Source organism: Blennius ocellaris (genome assembly GCF_963422515.1).
Source record: "Blennius ocellaris genome assembly, chromosome: 11".
In the NCBI taxonomy this organism is placed as follows: domain Eukaryota; kingdom Metazoa; phylum Chordata; class Actinopteri; order Blenniiformes; family Blenniidae; genus Blennius; species Blennius ocellaris.
The window spans coordinates 16,701,083-16,722,624 of NC_137660.1; the positions used below are offsets into that span (position 1 = coordinate 16,701,083).

A 21,542-nucleotide genomic window follows, 5' to 3' on the forward strand; every position below is an offset into this window, starting at 1 on the left:
TGAAGCAATGAAATTGAAACATACAGTAACGTACATAGGACTTTATAGAACTGCTTTTACCAGACAGTTATCAGTGTTTTATTATTTCTCTGTTTCTTTGTGAACAGATAACTGACAAATGACAATGTTGAGGCTGTATCACACAACCAAACATATCTTATTCTTTATAAACAGAAACAAATACGCAATAATATACAGCTTCATTTAAATAATCATGACATAAGATCAAATGTTTATTTGTCCCACATTTTAATTGAAGCAGGGGAACTGAAATACCGTTTGGATTTAATCCACATAAACTGAAATATCACACAGTATAAGCTTATAAAATACAAATATAAAAGTACAGTCGCTCACAATGCTTGGAAATGTTTGTCTTTTGTTATTACGTTTTTTTTAACAAGAGGCAAATATTTGTCACATTGAATACAAGGAAGTTTTTGCTTTGTGTGAAATATGTGTATTTCAGTGGTATAAATTCTTTTCAACTGCTCCTGTAGCCAGATACAACACTAACACTATTTTTAGAGAGATCAAATCCAAAAACATAAAAAAACAAAAAAACATCTAGGAATTACAAAATAAATAACTGAGATTATGAACAGGACAAATTAGGAAGGAAATAAGACCAAAATGACTGTGGTTTTCACGGTGTACCACTCCTGCTGCAGGTCCCTGTAGGTCTGCAGCTGGGGAAGGTTTCTCTCATACTGCTCTTCAAGACTTTCATTAGAGATGTGAGGTTTTCCACATCCTTCTGGGGCCGCTGTGGCGTGGAAATATATATTACAATCACTATACAAATCAGTTTGTGTCCTTAACATTTTAAGGAGCACAGGTATTTTTGTTTGTTTATAGCTAGCACACTGTCTCACCCTTGTAAGTGCCCGCATCAGCCGATGCAGCACTGCATCTTCTCTGTGAGGACACAGGCTGGTCATTGTACTCACACAGCTCAGCAGACAATAGATGGTGTGTCTCTGACCCTGCAATCGTGCAATATAGAAAACAAACTTTTGTATATGGGATAAAGAGATGCAGTACAGAATAAAGAAAAAAATGGCAAGTGTTAGTATTTTACCTTTTTAAGCACAATGAGTTTTCTTCTCTTTCCTGTTCCAACACTCAACTTTTCCACATCCTCAGCACTCAGAACGGGATCCTGCATACAGTTGGAAAGAACAGAAAGGGATGTATATTTTCCACAGAATGAAATGTAAAAACATGCATTTCTATAAATTCCGGTGCCTTCTGACCCTTAACTTCTCCAGCCAGGTCCATAAGAGGCAGCAGAGGACATGAGGGTCCAACTCAGTGACAAGTAGAGCCCAGCCACACTCACTGCTGTTCAGTTCCTCCTGGTAAAAAGAGAGGCAGCATGTATAAAGTAACTTTTCAAATACAGCCATGTAAAACCTAGCTCATAACATTGCATTATTGTTCCCCTCACAGACTTGATGCAGTATGGTGCCAATCTGTCTAATAGGTTTTCTCTCCAGAACACATCTGCACATTGTTGCAGTGGTGAGCTCCGTCACATTACAGACAGTCTGAATAAGAATCTCAGCATGCATGGACTTTCTTTGTTGAGAGTTTGCATGTTGTTTTTGTGCTTGTATGTTTCTTTTTTTTAAGGCTATTTAGGTTGTTCCATACATATGGTCAGTGTTTGGAGGCTGTCACAGAGAGAGGAGACAGTCACCAACAGAGAGACCTGTCCAGGGTTTTAAAATTATGTGATTATATTTTGGACGAGAAGACTTGAAATGACTGCAATGTCACATTTGATTTATTTATTTATTTTAAATCACAGTAACTTGATAAAGTCTACTTTTGATACAATAAGCTTGTACAAACATTCATCTCAACATTGATTTTGTTGGCAAATGGAAATTGATCAACATTGTTTTTACCTGCAATAAAGCAGACCTTTGCAGGACGGTTTCTCCTGGAGGACCTTGCTCTGCCATCGCTTTAGCAATGTGACGGGCCATGGAGGTTGGGCTTGGATGATGTGGATTTCTGTGTAACTGTGTGATGGATATCAAAGTGTTGTGAACCATTCAAAGTGTCCTGTGTCTTTTAAACTATGTTTGACTAGTAGGACTACTTTACCTCATTGTTGGAATTATACTTGAGAAGAGTCTTTTTGGCTGTACATTTTGATCTCTTAGCACAGTTGCTGCCTGTCTTCATGTTGGATGTTGTGATGTTGAGTGTGTAAGGTTCCATTTTGGCAGACTGGTGGTCTGACGAACGTAAGGCATGGACTGGACTAACTGGCAGATCCGCTCGTATCAGGTCCTGTACACACCAGTTTTTCTCATTTCCAAGGGCAAAGGTACAGTATGAGCTCAGCTTCAGGTCCTTCGGGGCACAACACAACAACGTGAGATAAAGCTTCTATCGTAAGAGACAATCCAGTAATCGAATTATTTTAGATGCATACTCTGAGGTCTCACCTCATTTACTGCGATCTTGCTGAGGTCAGAGTCACTGTAGCTGCGTTTGTCCAGCAGCACCTCTCTCTTCCTCTCCAGGAATCCCAGCGGTTCATCCCAGGAGGACACTGACCCTGAGCCTGTCCACGAGCACTTACGATTTTCCCTCAGCAAGGGCAAGTATTGTTTGGAAACCAGTGTTTCTTTCACAGTGCTGCTTAATGCCCTCAGTGCTGACCTCTTCTCCAGCTCAGCATGGACCTCAGGAGGAGGGGGGAGCCCCAGGGCTAAGCAGGACAAGTGCACACAGAGCAGGTACACCACCTACGCATGTGAGCAAAGGGTGAATCATAAAAGAGCGCAAGGTTAATTTCTTTAATGCGCAGACAAATGTACCCACGACGGAGGGTTAGCGTAGTATAATGACAGAGTCCTGACCTTGGGTGTGTGCCTGAGCTTGCGGGCCTCCTGGCCATGCAGCAGCAGTGCCTGTCGGTTCAGGTAGTGCTGCAGGGTGAACGGGACTCCATGCCTCAGCCTCAGGTCTGGATACTGGACCAATTGTGTACTAAGCAGTCGAGCGAAGTCGAACACCTGGCTTATCTGCGCCCTGGTCTGGATTGAATGAGGACGTTTAATCCGCACGAAGTGAACCGCCTCACTCGGACTGATGCGCAAAGTGTAGATCAAGTAACAGGCTATCAGGACACCTGTTAAACAGAAAGACAAATGTTACATACAGGCAGATAAACTGAGTGTACACACAGTATATTATGATGTTGCTGACACCACGATACCAATGTGAACACGAGAGATGCAGTATATACATTTGGTCATACCTGTCCTACCCAGGCCTGCGTGGCAGTGCACAGCGACTCTTCCCTCCTTCACGGCAAAGGTCAAAACTTTCACAGCATCAATCATACCAACAAGAGATGAGACTCCAAAATCTGGCATCCCAAAGTTGTAGAAGAAAACTGCAAGAAAAACGTTTTTTTGAGGGTTTTTTTTTTTTTAAATAATGCTTTTCACCTTTCTTTAAACTGCCCTCACATTCAAATGTCATCACAGATAATTGTTACCTTTATGTGTCTGTCACATCAATGTGCTCTCATTGTACCTCCCTGCAGGATCTCTGACTGTGGAACTAGAAGTTTGTGACATCAGCTTGATCACTCAGTCAAATGTGCAGTGAGGGGATTAGCTCACTGTCTCATAGAAGCTTGTTTGTTTGATGCTCTTTGCCTTTTGTCATGATCTTCTGTCTCTTCCTAACTTATTGAGTCTCAAACTGATAGACATACTACCAACAGTGAGCTTCCTCTATTGGTCAGTGTAGAAATTGATTGCAGATCTATATCTGTTCCAAACTGTAAAACTTACAACACAAATATGAAAAGACTGTTGATTGTTGTTGTGGTTCAGTGTATTTCTGAAGGAACAAAGAGAGGCCTGTTATAACAATTTGTACAGTGTGGCTGGCAAAGGATGATCAATAAATGATTACCATATTAGGGGTAAACCTCTCCCCTTTGTGAATTGTTTTCATCTAAACAGGAAAGGTGGTTCTGATGGTGGTACGTGAAGAAGTCAACATCTTCTCAGGTGCTACACACTGCAAAAAGGTTTGAGGATCCCAATGATAAACACAACTGGTGCAAGAAGAAAGTCTGAGCCTGAGCCTGCTAGACGTTTCCTGTTGAAGTGACGTGCTGTCAGCTGGTAGTTTTGTACTCAGTGCAACATAAATTAACTGAATTGAAATAGATGTTTTAGGTGTGTAATGTAAAGTCAGTTGTAGTACAGTCAGTCAGACTTGCTGCCGAAATTGGCACAAATGTCCAAACTATGTACACATTTCACTCGATGCAGCTTTAAAAATGGCAATCAGTTCTGTTTTAAATAGTGCCTCTCTATTATACATGCTTTTAATTAAGTGAATTCAATTCTTACTCTCATTGTCCATGAGGATCTGAGGAGAATACGAAAACCCACTTTCTGGGTCCAGAGGAGGGCCACAGTGAGCATGTTCCCCCGGGAACTGCATGTTGATGACAGATTTGATGTTTAATCTAAGAAACAGTGACAAATATGGAGATAACACCGACCAGTGAGTAATTTGCTGAAATGCATTATAATGTAATATCAACAAGAGTTAAAGTGACAGTATGTATCCTTGGCAACAAGATGTCCACATATCCAAAATGTAATTTGGATTTGTGGACATCTTTGATCATAGTCATACATACTGACTACCCACGACTACTCACTTCACAGACATTACTGAATATCAAATACCTCTGAAATTGATCGATGATGTTGTACTTCTCAATCAGATGGTTGGAGGGTCGAGCCATGGCAATGATGTCATCCGTCACCCTGAGACATGGAGAGGTTCATATTCACCACTGTTAAAAAGGCAGGAGCGACTGTAATGCCGCTATTTCCTGCAGAAACCAGTTAACTAATTTAGCAGTTGTCTTCAAACAGCTCTGCTACAGTTTAAGTTAAACTCTTGTTTGCTGAGAGACGCATGCTTCAGTCATTCTGAACTGACGAATTCAGTCCTCATGACAGAAATGTGAAAGGTTTCTGGATGCTTTCTTGCATTCACAACACCTGTGATTCATTGGAAACAGTTTAGTTTATGTATAAGCACTGTCTGCATGATTGCAGTTTATTTCAACTGTTTTGTTGCAGTTTAAAGTTGTTGCAATTAGTTTGTCAATTCCTATTTTTCAGGAATCTCTATCATCCAAGAGGATGTTGCACCACAAAGCTACTATGAGGCCTACAGCCATGTCGTCCCACCAGGAGGAGAAAAGGCCTCGAATGACTTGTTGGTTTAATTTCCAGCATAGTGGTCCTTCATAGCGGCAGTCTATTCCTCCACAGGCCAGCAGGCAGAGGAGCTTGGGAGGAATAGCTTTCACCAGGTTCTCCCTGGCCTGGGAATAGGAGGGTCGGGGTACAGGTATGTGTGAGGTTAAGGTTGGCATCATCCTGCGGAGAAAAATCACCGAAAGAACAGGCTTAGTTAGATGCAACGGGCGGGACCAAATCGCACAACCGACAATCCCCTTGACAATTCTGTTTGTTTGTGTTAAAGACGCAGTTTTGTTTTTTTTTAACTGTATTTGTGTGCAAAGATTATGAGCATTGTCATTTTGTTTCTCTGCCATGTGTTTTCTATAAAAACTGTGTATAGTTTGCAACGACGAAACAAACATAAACATATAAATATTTCAAGTTCAGAACTTACCCTTTTGATTAGTTGATCGGTGAGGCTGTCAATCCCATTTAATGCATTTTCAATCTTTAGGTCTGTTGACATCCAAAGGAAAGGCCTGCTTTAACCTCGCAGAAACAATATGTGTCCCTCTATCTCGGTCCTCCATGAATATACACACCAACAAAACTGAGGGATGACCCAGCTTCACTAAGCCTGATTAGCTGTCATAAATACATTAGAACAGAGTCTCACGCATAGTAGCAAGCCAATTATATAATGCTTATGCCTTCAGATATAAACACTGTGTACGTCCTAATTACCTGGCTCCAGCTGAGGCACCATACATGATTTATTTATTTTTTTTTACCAAGACTATGAATGTTTGAAATTAACGTGTAAACCTCACTGCAATTAACAGGCAGCAGCAAGGCTCACGTTTACTTAGCAGGAACAATAAAATGATGTTCACGTTTTGTCGTCTTATAACACACTAACTGATTCATATGAACAAGTGGAAGTGTGGTTCTCAAAGCCTTTCTTCACCATTCCATAAATGTCTTTACAATATTTTCCATATATGTTACTAAAGCACAGAACACCGACACATGCCCTGAGTGCATCAAACTTGAGATGTCTCTTCTTCAATATCTGCAAGGGGAGCTCTGGACAAATGTTTTCCTCTTGTGCAGCAATAAGAACAAGATAAAGCCAATAAAAGGATCAGCAGCTGACTCCTAATGAAATTCGTGCAAATGTTATAAAACATTCAACAAAGTTACTTTGAAGAAAGCGTTAACATCATTGAAAAATTGACCTTGCCTGACATTTTCATTCTGATAACATTAAAACTAAAAGATGTCTCGCATTTTTAACATTTCAACTGTGATATCTATAATGGTTCATTTAAAATACATTTTGAAAATGTAAATATGCATTTATAAAAATAATAAAATGAGGAAGCCTTGAAATATGTCAGATTATGTTAAATAAATTTGTAATACATTGATAACTAATTGTTTGAATTACATTATTGATAAATTTCTATTGTATTGTAATGTTTTGAGAAGCACCTCACGGTCATCTGTGTAATAAACAAAATTCTAAAAGACGGACGGATGTATTATTTATAGGCTTTGCAGCAGAACAGCTCAATGGCCACATGAGGACTTTGGTTGTGAATGAGAAACTATGAATCTAATGAAAATTTGTGGATATGAGACATGCAATTAAAAAAAAAAGTCTTTCCTTCACCTGCTTTTGCCTTAAAATTACCACGTAAAAAAAAAAAGAATCTTCAGTTAATTTTCTCCACAATACTTGGACAACTAAAAAAGGAACCCTACTAAAGTGAACGATGAAAATATGTGCTTACAGTTTGTATCTGGGAAACAACATCAATGAAACGGTTTCATTAACAACTTCTCAGACAGGTGAACATTTTCAGGACAAAATCTGACTTTTGTTGTAAATCTCATGAGTACGGTTGTTATTTTATCTCCATTCCAGTTGCTTTCCTCAAAAGAACTCAAAGCAGGTTTTGAAAATTAAAGCCGAAAGTTCAAGAATTCATCAAAATAAAGTCCCAAAACATTCTTTTTTTTTGTTGTTGTTTTTTTCAAACATTGGTTTTATTCAAGTTGGAATGTAAACCCAAATAAATTCACGGGCAGGTCTGTTAAGTGTTCAAAAAGAGGGGCAGAATAATTAAGAATATAATACAGAATTTGCCAGACATAAACTCGGTACAATGCACGCCCACAGAAAAAGAACAAAAAATAAACAACAAGCTACTCTTTTGTGTTGAAATGACACTGGCCATGTTTCAATTTCAAAAAGAGGCTTCCTTCCTTTTTTTCCCCAGTTAAGAAAGGCTTTGTTTTTAGTAAATAGAAGAACTGAACATTTTACTGAAATAAGCAACAATCAGTGTTTGGAAATCAACAAGAAGCAAAGTGAGAGAGGACATATTCACAATTGTTTCAATAAAACAAAACCCTGGCTGACAGCGTCATCACATTAAAGAAAGAAAGTCACGTATCCTGACACTGCCGGGACTCGGCTGCACCGCCGTGCACAATGTGGCCGAAAATTAAACGTTTACTTGCATAATTTTGTCATATGTCGTCCATATGATTGGGGTTGGGTGTCGATTAACAAATGTGATAAAAGATAGATAAAAGGGACCAGAAGGCACATTGTTCCTTTTTGGATTAATGTTTTCCCCACCACTGCTAACAAAATCCTCCAACATGAGTTGGCATTAGGATGAGGACATAGCGGTGAAGAGCAAAGGGTCAGATCGGAGAGGGAGTCAAATATCCACAAGGGGCTATGGAGATTAACAGCTTGTGACAGCCTACAAATTGTCCTTCACCAAAACTCGGGGGGGGGGGGGGGGGGGTAATAGTCATATTCCATCAACCGAGGCTCAGGAAAAGCTATGATTAAGTTTGAGCATTGTAAAAGTACCCGATTATTGACAAACGCAGCTCTCGCAGGCGGAGAGGTGTAAAAGAGAGAGAACCCACTTCCCTCGCCGTTCATCGCTTCCATTAAATGTTCCTTACTAGTCATTTGCTCATATGTAATTACAGGTTCTTGTCATGCAAGAGTTTTGAGGACAAAAAAAACGCCAAGAGAAATCAAAGAAGTATAGATACAGAAGAGAAAGAATAAGCTTTTAAAGTTTTGCCAAGACTACATTGTCCACCAGCTTTGTCCCGTTTGTGTACATTGGTGCTGGAAGACCAAATGTTTCTCAACTGAATGTCTGGGCCTGTTGGTTCTCGTCCTGTGGCTTCCAGTCTCTCTCTCTCTCTCTCCTCCATTCAGACAAGCAGTTATTACTTCTTGGACAACTCTTGGGATAGCCACTCAAGTCCTTCATACAGCCCAGTGCCCTGGGTGGCGCAGGTCAGCTCAACCTTCCACTGCGGGTCAAAGATCACAATAACGTCAGCGTGGCATCACACAGGTGACAGGACCGAATCTGCTTTGGTTCGGACGACTTACGGTCTTGCTGCGGAGGCTGTGAAGGCCGAGCTTATCCGTCACTTCGCTGACTGACAAGGCGTTAGGAAGGTCCTGTTTGTTTGCAAACACCAGCAAAACTGCGTCTCTCAACTCATCTTCCTGCAGCTGGAGGGGCAGCAAAAGAAAAATACTTTTATGTTCAGCTCAGCAGCAAACCGAGATACTTTGTCACAGACGAAAGACTGAACCGAAACAAACACATCTCGTAAAAAAACATTTCATAAAAGCCGTTTGTAAAGCAAGTCTACCACCAGGGTGTACATTTTATTTCTGCAGACTTATTTGTGAATGAGGAAATAAATCAACTTAGAAACAAACAAATTGTAGCAGAGTTGCTGCAGCTGCAAAACGTGGATATTTGGCTAAAACAGAGCACGTGACTGCCACGGCAATTTGCGTTGCTTATGGACTTCAGTGTTGCCGCTGCCTGGATACAAGAACCGGTTGAGCCTCTTTGAGCAGCGGCGCTGCCAGACGGGTGTTTCCTCCGTCAGTGTCCAAACTCATCTGAAGCGCTCTCTTGAAGCAGCTGGCGTTGGAGGTTTGAACTCTGACTGGGGCGTTTGTGTCAAGTTGGTGCGTTACACCGGTGTTTGGGACGACTGCTTCACTGCACCATGGAATGTCAGCGGAGCTCCAGCTGACGCAGTCACCAAGACATTATCTTGTTGGGCGTCTTGATGAATTGACTTGTCCCCTCCTCAAGGACACGCCGACACACACCGCATCCCTCCAAAGGTATTACAGCTTCAGGGTTTCTGGTTTCATGTCTACAGGCTACTACTGCATGTTCTTTTTAATTGACTCAACCTTCATTTCATCAATTTAATACGACTTTTCTTGTGGCAAAGTATCAAGGTGCTATGAACCAATTCGACTCATCTATGGTTAAACTCCCCAACTGTATTGTGCAACCCTTTTCTAGTTCCAATCACCTGCTAATCAGACTGCCTTGATTGGTGTAATGATTCAGAGGAAATCTATGTTGTCAATCAACAAAGTGGTCACAAAATCCCCCCCCCCCCCCCAGAAAATACAACAACTACCCAATCTATCTGGATGTGCTGGCAAATTTAACCAATTCAGAAATGAAAAGATTCATGCTGTAGCTTGACATCATGTAGTGCAAAACCCTTGGTCCAATTCCTTGACAGAAACATACCAATGTTTTGTTAAATAAGTTGCTCCACCCTGTTGGCACTCCCCTGAGACAACAGGGAGGAACATTATATTTTTGGTTCTGATTCAACTACATCATGCAGCGTCGGAGTCACACACGCACAGTTCACATGTCGCGACGTTAAATAGTGTACAATTTTCAAATCATTTGTTATACTCTCAACTAAAGCGGAGCACATTTGATACCCACCATCTTTGAGAGCTCATCTGCAGCTTCTCCGATTCTTTCTCGGTCGTTACTGTCCACCACGAAGATGAGGCCCTACAATGGAGGAAAAGTTGCAAAGTGCATATATTAGCGATAATTGTTCATTGGTAACTTGACAAGGAGCTATAAACAGATACTATATTTCAGTCAAAATCTCATTTGATTTGAAGAAACAAGCCTAGAAGTAAAGGAACAGCACAACAAAGTAAAAGAAAAAAAGGGAAATTGATCAAATTAACTTTAAACAAAAGCTGAACAGTCTGATAAGCAGACTAAAAAAAATTCTCAAAGTTAAAACTCAACATGGCAGCTTTGGTCAAGTTCTTTCACTGCAGTACTTTAACAAACGATGGTCGATCACTTCATATGAAATCTTCTTCACTGGAAAGCAGCAGTTGCTGCTGCTCACCAGCACTCTAGTATAGCATAGAAATACACTGGGTGTCAAGCACAGGTTCTCACAATCTTACCTGTGTGTTCTGGAAGTAATGTCTCCAGAGGGGTCTGATCTTGTCCTGGCCACCCACGTCCCAAACAGTAAAACTGATACTTTTATATTCTACCGTCTCCACATTGAAACCTTTACAGAGGGAAGAGAGAGAGGACCGCTCTTATTTCCAATAAACCACCAAGGAACAAGACCAAAAATTACACATTTCACAGAACTGTTAAATTTATCTCTCACCAATAGTCGGGATAGTGGTTACAATTTCACCAAGCTTCAGTTTGTACAAGACGGTTGTTTTTCCTGCAGCATCAAGTCCAACTGGGGGGGGGGAATAGAAACAAGGTGACAATGTGAGCTGGAGCCGCTGTAATGTATTGCATAACACGTGATTTCCAACAGTCTTATCACCACAGAGCAGAGGACAATCAATACTATGCATGTGACTGAAAAGGAAATGTATATGCAGTTACACCTCATCAAGAAACACGCATTGAAGATAATTAAAGTACTTTTTTCCCCAATAACCTGCCCTATTTTGAACATTTTATAGCTTACATACAGTGGTTATTTGGGCTTTGTGCCATCTGTCAGCTTTTAAACTATCATTGTAGTTGTACTGTATTGTCTTTTTCATCATACTGACTTTTTTTTATGCTTTTCCACCGATAATGATGATGGCAAATTCAACCATAGCAACTTCATAATACAATCCGTCACCCTTTTTAAAAAATTGAATAGTCATATTTTTGGTACTTGTATATGTTTTTTAGTTTGTTTTTTTTAAGTAGGAGAACAAATCACACCATAAAATATTCTCTCCTACTCATCAAATCAGAAGTTGTTGAGTACAAACATAATTTCCTTTAACACCAAGACTTTGTTCTGCAGTCAATAACTTTATTTAATAAATAAATTCTTATATCTGTTCACCAAAGCAATAGTCACATGCTTTCTTGTTTTTCCTGGTGATGTACTTTAAAGAGATATTTTCCCTTGAATAACAGGACAGAATAAAAGCTGCTTTATTTGATTCTTTTTTTTAAACCAGTAACTGTATGCAATGTATCAGTAGTTCCCAGTACTGTGTACACCTCTGGTTACAGAATTATTACATCAGGGACATAATATGACGACACGTATGTTAAATGACACGCAACTTGTGGGAAGCCCCTGCAGTACAAGGAACTACCTGTAGGAGTGCTGGTAATCCTACAGGAGGCAAACACGAGTGTGTAACATGTCACTTCCTATCTGTTCAGAAACAAGTTTAGGCAACAAAGCAACTTACCAAACTAACTAGTGTCATATGGAGGAAATGTCACAATGCCACGTTAACCAACGTCGAAAGCAGCACATCCAACAAAAAGTTGACCCCCCCCCCCACCCAGATTAAAACAGAAAGTAACAAAGAGTTAACACACATATGTGGAAAACGGTCATAAAAGCTCCGATGTGACAAACTGTTTACTTTACTATTGATTCTTTTCTTTTTGTTTTTTCGGGAAAGACTGGGAGAGCCTCCTGCTAAACTTCAGGTGACACGGAATAGAAAGGGTTGAGGTGGGATGATCCATTATTCAACATGTTTAAAGACCTAAACTACGTATTATGTCGGCTTTAAAATCACCCAGTGGTCGTATTTATACATTTGAACCCCGAGAAAGCGAATTCGCGAAGTCTCGTCGAGAAGCGAAGACTTCCCCCGTTAACCGGCGACGAGCTCCACAACAGCTCCCACTCACCCATTAAAATCCTCATCTGTCTCTTGCTGAAGAGCCGATCGAAGATGGAGGAGATGGTGAGCCCCATGTCAGCCGGGATGTTTCGATCTGAACAAGAGCCGTAAATGGAGGGTTTGAGTCGAACTCCCCTGTATTACTGTCCGTGTGCCTTCTTCTCACTCGGCGGCTCTGCAGAACTGCCACGTCCGGGCCAACGTGGAAGACGCGACGTCATCCGTTTGAATAAAACTTTATCGACACGACAGGCGAGAACAGACACGCGCCAGCCATTTCATTCACGAACACACTCCCCAGCAGGGCCGTCAAAAGCATTTCAGCTCAGGGCATCAAGGGCCTCACACTGCGAAAATGCCTTCAGGAGGAGGCCGGACACCCCCCCCCCCCCCCCCCCAATCTTTTTATTTCAACTTTAAAGAGTTAGTATTATTATTATTATGTTATTATACTATTATTATTATTAGTAGTAGTAGTAGTAGTAGTAGTAGTAGTGGTAGTAGTAGTAGTGGTAGTAGTAGTAGTAGTAGTGGTAGTATTAGTAGTAGTATCCAAGCAGAATGTACATTTATTTATGAAAGTCTTCAAAACACCCAAAAGGCTCCAATAGCACCAGAAAAAGTGACTATTTGAAATTAGCTAATTTTGACCCCCCCCCCCCCCCCCCCAAAAAAAAAAAGAATACAAATTGCCACCAGATTTAGCAAGAAATTCACGAAGTTGGCAACACTATGCCTGCCTGCTCTGAGATTGTTGAAATTAGACTTGCATATGTCAATAAAGACTACACAAACTAGAATGTGCAGTCAAGGCAGGTGAGGTTCACATACTCTCATGGAAAGTACAAAGCAAATAATAATCGAGCAAATAGTGTGACTTGTCTAGATTCATGCCATTTAGGGTTAGGGTTAGTTCAATGCAACAGTTGCTCATTAAAATAGTGAGACAAACTGCTTTTTATCAGTTAATTTTCTTTTCGCGCAAAACATGTTAACTAATGTCCATAGTAGCACAAAATGTTAATGAGGCCTCTTGCAAAGGTAGTTGCCCACCCCTGGTCTATAAGATGTTTAGAGTGCTTGATCTGACATTCATTTACTTCCTTCCATCCATCCATCCATTCACATTATGCATTATTTTTCAGTGATTCAACTGATTGAATCACTGAAAAATGAGGCACTAATTATAACCACTAGATGTCTCTATAACACAGATGTGAATTTTCTACACTGTCAGCAGCAACTACATGTAATTCAAGAGGGTCAATCTCATTGTAGTTCAGGGATCAGGGCCATTTTAATTTCATGAAGACAACAATAGAAACACACATCTGTTTCCTTTGTATAACTTTTGAAACCTGGACCAGTTGAAAAATTGAGTTCAACTTACGTGTGTGTGATTTTTGTGTGATTATCGGGTGCATTTCCAGCAGCGGCACAAACACAAAAAGTACTTGGAAAATCCATTGTTTTCTCTTTGTGAAGTCATACCTTGGTGAAGTCATCCATTACTTGAAATCACACAGGTAAAGTTTGGAAGTGTTTCCAGTGCCACTGGGGATTCCCATTCAAAGAAACAAGGCGTTGCATTCACCTGGTTAACAATACACTGACATGCACAAGAGGGCATGTTCAGAGGTGGAGTCAAAACAGGGCCAGGACAATGTGAAGACTTTATTAGAGGTGTACTCTGGAAGGAAAATACAGTGGTATAGAGGTCTGTGACAGGGAGACCGGACGAGACTGGGAACACACCAAACGTGACTTTGGAATCGACCGTTTGTCACCATGGCTGATAATCTGACTGCTATTCTGACGAGAGAAATGGTAAAGCACCAACTTCAGTATTGTGAATTGAATTAACTTTCTTTTTTTTATTTTGCATGACATCTTCAAGGAGTAAAATATTACACATCCATGTCTGAAAACTTGTCTAAATTTGGTTTTTCAGCTCAATAGTCTCTCCAATGTGTACATTGGTTTCCTGGCTCTCAGGTAAGGACTCTCCCTGATTTAAAAAAACACACAAAAAACCCAATAACTTTGTATGAATATTTAAACAGGCATGTATATCAGAAATATGTATTCAGGTTTGTATTTGTTACAACGACATGTGCGTAGTTAGACAGGCTCAGGCTGTTGTCTGATTGGAATCACGTCATGTAGTCTAGACCTGACAACTGTAAACCCAGTCTGACTCTGCACTTTTGTTTAAAAACTTTTTGTTTTTGAAATATCCTTATAGAAAAAAAAGAGACTATTTTACATAGAAAAAGGTGAAACATTCTTTAGTGTTTGTTGAGTTCTATGAAGTCAGATCTGGGTGATGATTTCGTGTGGGTGTCATTTTACAGGATTGATAGAGGAATCACATGCATCTGCGATAAGCGCTTCAAACAAAGCATTACGTCTTGTTTTCAGACTCTTATATAATAAAAATATTTGGGTTTTGGTGCCAAATTACTTGCAGTCTGGTTTTAAAAGGTGGAAAGAGTAAAAGAAAATAAAAGGACATGATTGTAACCAATGCTAATTTGATCAAATGCCACTTAATTGCAATTGAACTTCCTAAATCATGATCCCTTCTTTATTGACTGCATTCCATTGCTCTATCAAAAGCAATATTAAATATCGGCATTTAAAACGCATTCCTCAAATAAACCGTAGAGTCTACAGAAATCACACCATGGTAAACACATTTAAATATAAAATGTATATTTTCTCCAAAAATGGAAAATAAAAGGTTCTGATATTGACAAATTAATTACTGTTATTATTCATATTTGTAAACTGCTTCTTCAGCCCCTGGAGAATTATCTGCATCCTTTATTAGAAACAGTATAGACACACAAGCGGCTAATGATATTGACTCATATTTATCACTCTGGTGATGCATCTTATGTTTTGCTTCCTTGCAGTGTCGTCGGGAGTTTTTCCGTCCTGGTGGTTTCCATCCTGAATTGGAGCTATTTGAGAGAACAGGTCAGAATGCATGCATGGACTTTCCTCAATGTGTTTATTGATAATGGTATAACTTTTCACATTTCCAGTGTCATATAGCTGAAGGTTCCGGTTAATTTCTTAAAAAAAAACAAAACAAAAAACAATCCAAAGCTTGTGCTGAATGTATTATTTTCAATGCAGTTTCATAGTAAGGCAACACCTTTTTGCAGGTCCACCTCCTGGTGCAGCTCACTGTGGCTGATCTCCTGGCTGCTCTGATCCTCATGTCCACCAGCATCATGAACAAGATGAACACGATCAACAGCATAACCATCTGCCAATACTGTCTGCCGTTATCTCTGGTGAGAAACCATTAACCTGAGTTTGTTTGCGCCATGTGAAATGTGATGACTCATTTACAAGCTTTTTGAGGGAAAATGAGCACAACATCTGATGTAGGAAAGGAGTTAGTGTAATCCGACAGCATTTCTTTTACTTTTGGTATTTCCCAGCTGCAGTTTCAGGGCCTAAGGTCAGACTTTTATTTCTGTTTTATTATTTAAGCGGTAAAGACTGAGAAGAAAGGCAGCACGTACTACATTAAACATTCACCAAAATAGAAGTGCTAGAATCGAAACTATATATATAAAGTCCATTGTGAAGTGGGTCAATTACATTCAAATGTTTTCCAAAGCGTGGTGACGTATGTGCTGGAGTACTAAATTTGATGGTGTATATGCCAAAATAAGAACTAGTCCCATAATCTCATCAATCTCAAACCTCAGCACATTTGTTTTTGTACTCTTGTATTGTTCTTCTATTGCTATTTTAGAATAAAATGTCAAGTGATGCCCAAGGTATTTAATGACGTAGCAACTGAAATACATATTGGGGTTCAGCTTATTGGAAATGTTGGAGTTAACATCAGGGCACTGAATGTCCAAACCTGAGAATAAAAACATATTTTTACACCAATTTGTCACTTACGTAAGGATATTGCATAAGGATGCAGAAGGATAATTGGTCTGTTTTAGGCCTTGACGTGAAAACGTTATCACGGCAGCAGATCTGTGACAAAACTGTGAACATTTTAACAGTGTTTACCAGATGATCAGCTATATGAGAGTCGACAAAAGTCTTGCACAGCTTCAATGCAACTCACGTGCAACTCATGTCCCATGTACTGCCTATAAATATAGAGAAGAGCCCTAGTGTTGGTACAGTAAAGCTGAAACATGCTGACTGATAGGGGTTATATTGACGCCGGCAGTTCAAAGCGTGACAGCACTGCACCTTTTTTTAAAAGTCAAATTGGATGCAACATGTGACTTTTCATAGACATTTAGAGACTTGGTCTTGGAACGTATTGGAAGTTTTCTGTTTTCGGTTTACTTACAATTAACAATATGAGGATTTCCCACGTGAAATTAACACACATCTTTACGCCGCTTATCTCTGTCGCCTTCAGACAGATGATAAAGAAAATAGTCATAAAGAAAGTTCTCATAAAGATAAATAACAAATGTCTGAACTTGTGCTTAATCTCGGTTTCACCTGTTTTATGCAAATCTTTGAATTTATGAAGCAATGCAAAACACTTTTTTTTTTGACCCCGTCTATTTGCATAGTGGATAATCAAAGGTTTTCAAACAGCAGTTCAGAATCATAATTGATGAAATGTAATTGGTCATTCAGGTCACCAGCAATTTCCTATGCTACTGTTTAAGACTGAAGGCCGCGGGGCACTCCAGACGGTCTCAGATACCAAATAACTTTTACATTATTCTCTTTGTGCTTTCTTCCAGACATGTTATTTCATTTCCTTTCTGCTGGTGGTCGTTTATGCCTGGAAATCGATGAATGCAATCCAAGGTTGGAGAGAAAGCCAGTCTGACGATCAGGTTGGACACATATGATGTCATTCGTATCTCATATTCAACTTGTCAGGGTTCAGCGACATCATGTTTCTTCTGATCTGTGCCGCTTGACAGGGACAGTGCGCAAGAAAAAAAGTGGATATACTTCTTTACGCCTTCATTTGGTGAGGTTTTTTTTTTTTTGGACTCATTTTGGAAAATCTTTGCAGTTTAATAACTAAACTGCACTTTATGGACGCGACTTCTTATGTGCACATTTGAATTCTCTCCCCCTGTCATGTCATTCTCACAGGTTGGTCCCTTTTGCATTGTACTTAATGTATGTGCTCACTAACTCCATGGTCGCTGCAATACTGATTCCACTCAATGACAGAAACTTTGTTGATGATGGCAAATACTGCACCAGGTGGGTATACGTGGCCTCTTTCTGTCAATGTGGGACAATAAGGCTCTTCTCCTGTGGTTTTGACCTGAGTGTTTGTTTGTTTTCAGTTGTATTTTGTTCCTGCATGTCGGGAGGGATATCTGCTCCAAAAATGTGAGTATAAAACTCCCTACCCTTCTTCATTTGCTAATATCTTGCCTTCTGGTGTCATTAAATGCTTTATTGTTATTTGATGGAAAATGTGTACTAATAACATAAAATGTTTAAAGCATTTCTTGCTTTTGATTTGTGATAATTATGGCGTCTTCACAAAAAAAAAAAAAAATAATGTTGGATCTTATAAAATAGTCCAATCTTTTGGATTATTAGATTTTTGACTTTCAATATGCCTTTATCAAAAATCAAACAGCAAAAGTACTAATGTGATTTAGTTTCCATATATCAAATCTTAGCTATACAACATTTTCATTGTTTAAATACATATTTTCCCATTTTTCAGGACACATTTCATAGTATCTGCATCGGAGCTTTTCTTTTCATCATTGTGATAGCAGTCATGCTGACCTGCTCTGTGAGTCACAATATCATCTATCACATTATTTACTTAAAACACAACATGTATTACATTTATCAATACTTCACAGCGCTCGTGCGAACAGACTTTAATTTTTTTTTTCTTCCAGGTCATTTACTATAAAGTTGGTAAATGGTATGAGAAACATGAGCAGGCAGGTCTGTTTCCTGTGGAGGGAGACGGGCGTTCAAGGAGGAGATACACAAGAGTCGTTTCTTCTGCAAGGAATATGGTTCTCGTCATCTTAATCTGCTGGGCTCCAGGTAAACACACAGACATGTACTTTAGAAATGTCTAACTCATGTATGAGCCTTTCTGTGTGACGTCTGAATGTTCTCCCTGCCTGTGCATTGGGGCTTACTTTGTGGGGTTTTTTCTGGGCAGTCTAATATCTTGTCACTGCACAAAAACATGTTTCAGGTTCAATTCTGACTCTAAATTGCCTGTTGGTTTCCATCTATCTGTTTGCCCTGTTACAAGCGGGCAAGCTGTCCGGGTTGATCTTTTTCTTTCCCACACTCAGTTGAGATTTGCTACTGCAACCCAAGTTTAATAAGAGTGGTGCAGAATATGGATGGAAAACTTTGATTGTTTAATCTTGATGTTGTCTCATCTCTCTCTCTTTTTTTTTTTTTTTGTTAACCAGCTCTCGTCCTCATTCTGATGATTTGGACAGACATTGAACACCGCAGCTTATTTGCTCTTTATGTAATACAGGTATGTTTCAAGAGGGCCAACACCTTCTTTCAAATGAAAAAAAACAACTTTTTTTTCTTTGTCTGGTTTGAGTTGCATATTGCTTCTGTATATTTCAGGCCATCAGCGTGTCGCTACAAGGCTTTCTCAATAGTATGGTGTACGCCTGGAGGCGACCCAACTTTACAGAGGCTGTCCTTGGGGAACACACCCCTCTGATAGCATACCACCATCAAGCATTTTTTGAGGATTCACTTTGATTTCTGGCTTTGATTGCTGCCTATTAATGCACTGAGTTACTTTATTGAGTTGCAGCGTTGCGACATGCTTGCCATGATAAGACTGAAGGGCTCCAGACTCACTTGCTGGCTTTATGTAAAATTTAAGTAAAGGTTCTCACGTGTTCTCCCATGTGGTGTCAAGAAAGAGAAGAAACTGGAGGAACATTGTCCCAAATGAGTCATTGCAGGTATTTTTACTCGAGCGTTTGACTTGGGGAATAGCACATTGTAGCATATCCTTTTCTATAAATCGTTTTTGTGTAAAATAAAATAGAAAAGAAAATGTCCATCAAAAAACGTTGTACACCTTATTTAATTTTTTTTTATGTTTTATTGTGTCACATGTATTTATTTTTGATCAATAAAATACCTTTCAACCTGTCATTAAAAATGTATAATTTTATTCAGTAATGTCTGATCTGAATTTGTTGCCCTATCAAGTATCATCACACAATCCACACAGTATTACTCCACTGATTGCCCTCTTTATAGCATCCCTCCATTTCAGAAAACATTATCCCTTCACATTAGTGTACTTTTTCTTGCCAGATCATAAAATGACAGTTTTCATCATGTAAATAACTGATAAGTGTATTCATGATAATTGACATTATGGATAATGCTGATCACATGTTTTTGAAGAACACGCAAGTTACAAAAGACCACGTCAGCACGTTGTAAAGTTACGAGACAAAAATGATGTAAAACCTGTCTGGCTTCTTTGTTTTACTTCTACTTGAATGCAATGTCAGAGGCATGTGCTGCCTGTAAAGCACAGGTTGCTCACAAAGAGGAGGGAATTGTGTGTGAGCAGTAAGGAATGCTGAGTTGCTGCCACCAAAGGAGGGAACACACAGTGCCGCTCTCTGTTTGTGCAACAGGGGTCACACACAAGCCATGTCTGATAATGTTCACGCCTGAACAATGGCACAAGATCAGCATGCTCTCATGTCATAATATCCTGAACTCCAAGATCATCTTTAAGCCTGCATGTCGGTTTCTTAACCCTCGGAGGTTGGCATGCCAGCTGCTTGTACAAGTGATCTGACCTATTGTTCTGTAAAAAAGTAGACCTGATAAGTCACAGTGCACTTTCTTTTTGTCTGGAAGTCAGACGTTGTATGCAATACAAAGTTAGTGTTATATATCTACCTGGGAGGATATCCAAACAGCCTTAGAGTTTGACTACTTTGTTGTGATGCTGGATTTTTTTTTAGATTCTGTTCACTTCCTGATTGCACCCAAACACTCATTTTCAAACCCTAAGGAATTCAGGTCAATAAACAATGATCACATCCATTATATCTTTAATTCATCTTGGGTCTGTGAAACTTCAGCACATCTGATTTTTCGTTATCAGATTTTTCAGATGAAATCTTGAAAGTGAGAGTGGGAGGAGTCCTTTGGCGGAACTGGCCAACAGACAGTCGTTGGCCTTTCACTCGAATGGCTTTTGTCCAGCATTTAAACTGTAGTGCTAGTTGATGAAGTGTTGTGGAGACAGTTGTCCTTCCAACAACCTTTTAGGTCTTGCTGCGTTTGTAAAAGACCTCTGAAGCTCTGTTACAGCGAGTGTCCATGATGACTGCAGCCATGGCCCAACTTGTTAAAGTATTTAGATTGGTCTGACTCTTCTGGTCCTTCAAACTTCTTCAATTTAATTATCATTGAGGACACTGTGAAAAACTCTTGAGCTTCTCAGGTAGATTTATAAGCTCACCACAATTTTATTACTGAGATCTATGCAGAGTTTCTTGGACTTTATGGCTTTGCTTTTGTCCTGACATAAAAATGCGGCATTTTCAGCAGTCTCCCTTTTTTTATATGTCAAAACAGTTTGATTTAAGGCTTACCGGTTCAATAAATAGGACGAAACATAAAAGTTGGGAAGTCGCTGGGAAGCAATGCAAATGCAAACAGAGGTGCTGAAAATGGGCTGATATTATACAAACTATTGATCAGCTTCTCTTAACCATCCATGTTTTTTTTAAAACTGCATTCAATTGAGTTTCAGCCATTTAACAATTAGATCAATTTATTAGCAAATATGAGATGTATATGCACGTCTATGGAGAATGTGGCATTTGTTGCCATATTTGGGATGATTAAACAAAAAAAAAGAATTTGCTCTGTTTGGTAACATTTTAATTTCCAAGTTCTGACTCTGAAAAATGTGAATAATTCCATTGAGTTTCTTTTACTTTGTTCTCAGAGAACATCTTAACACATGCCACAAGAAATGATGAGTGTAAATGTTTTGAATAAATCAAATTTCACTCTGACAGGAGGCCACTTTATGGAAGAATATCATGTTTGGTCTTTGGTCAGAATTGTCAAGAAAGCAATCAGTTTGCTATTATATCTGTTATTGAATTTTGTGTTTATAATGCTTTTTTTGCCCCCCCCCCCCCCCCCCCCCCCCCCACACACACACACACACACACACACCACGCATAAAGGAGGCACCAACACTGCTATGTACAGTTGTGACTTTGCAGAGTTGCTCCATT

General features: G+C 39.5%; 3 protein-coding genes across 3 annotated transcripts; 1 reads left to right on the top strand and 2 right to left on the bottom strand.

Moving 5' to 3' along the window:
* Nucleotides 1–646: 646 nt before the first annotated feature.
* On the bottom strand, nt 647–5,443 carry LOC308137020 (protein tyrosine phosphatase domain-containing protein 1; the record flags this gene model as incomplete). Its single annotated transcript, XM_080505576.1, has 12 exons — nt 647–766; nt 876–986; nt 1,082–1,162; nt 1,257–1,358; nt 1,914–2,030; nt 2,116–2,367; nt 2,472–2,765; nt 2,880–3,151; nt 3,281–3,418; nt 4,395–4,513; nt 4,740–4,820; nt 5,253–5,443. 12 exons carry the CDS (start codon nt 5,441–5,443, stop codon nt 647–649), a joined length of 1,878 nt encoding a protein of 625 aa, XP_080361702.1.
* A 1,820-nt stretch (nt 5,444–7,263) lies between these two features.
* LOC308136326 (ADP-ribosylation factor 4-like) lies at nt 7,264–12,465 on the bottom strand. Its single transcript, XM_080504640.1, has 6 exons — nt 12,284–12,465; nt 10,779–10,859; nt 10,564–10,673; nt 10,076–10,147; nt 8,686–8,811; nt 7,264–8,603 (listed from the first exon to the last, which is right to left on the bottom strand). The coding sequence occupies exons 1-6, from the start codon at nt 12,348–12,350 to the stop codon at nt 8,517–8,519; spliced, it is 543 nt and encodes a 180-aa protein (XP_080360766.1). The 5' UTR covers nt 12,351–12,465; the 3' UTR covers nt 7,264–8,516.
* Nucleotides 12,466–14,064: 1,599 nt separating this feature from the next.
* Nucleotides 14,065–19,096, top strand: LOC308136375 (uncharacterized protein; the record flags this gene model as incomplete). Its single annotated transcript, XM_080504712.1, has 12 exons — nt 14,065–14,103; nt 14,228–14,271; nt 15,195–15,258; nt 15,450–15,581; nt 17,025–17,120; nt 17,211–17,260; nt 17,389–17,502; nt 17,589–17,634; nt 17,981–18,052; nt 18,165–18,318; nt 18,702–18,772; nt 18,871–19,096. 12 exons carry the CDS (start codon nt 14,065–14,067, stop codon nt 19,009–19,011), a joined length of 1,023 nt encoding a protein of 340 aa, XP_080360838.1. The 3' UTR covers nt 19,012–19,096.
* Between the last annotated feature and the right edge of the window lie 2,446 nt (nt 19,097–21,542).

Coding starts and splice junctions, on each gene's coding strand:
- LOC308136326 (XM_080504640.1), bottom strand. CDS start 12,350: ATGGGGCTCACCATCTCCTCCATCTTCGATCGGCTCTTCAGCAAGAGA. Junction 8,812..10,075: donor CAGATGAGCTCTCAAAGATG/GTGGGTATCAAA, acceptor CTGCCCCTCCAG/CTGCAGGAAGATGAGTTGAG. Junction 8,604..8,685: donor ACAGCCTCCGCAGCAAGACC/GTAAGTCGTCCG, acceptor TTTGACCCGCAG/TGGAAGGTTGAGCTGACCTG.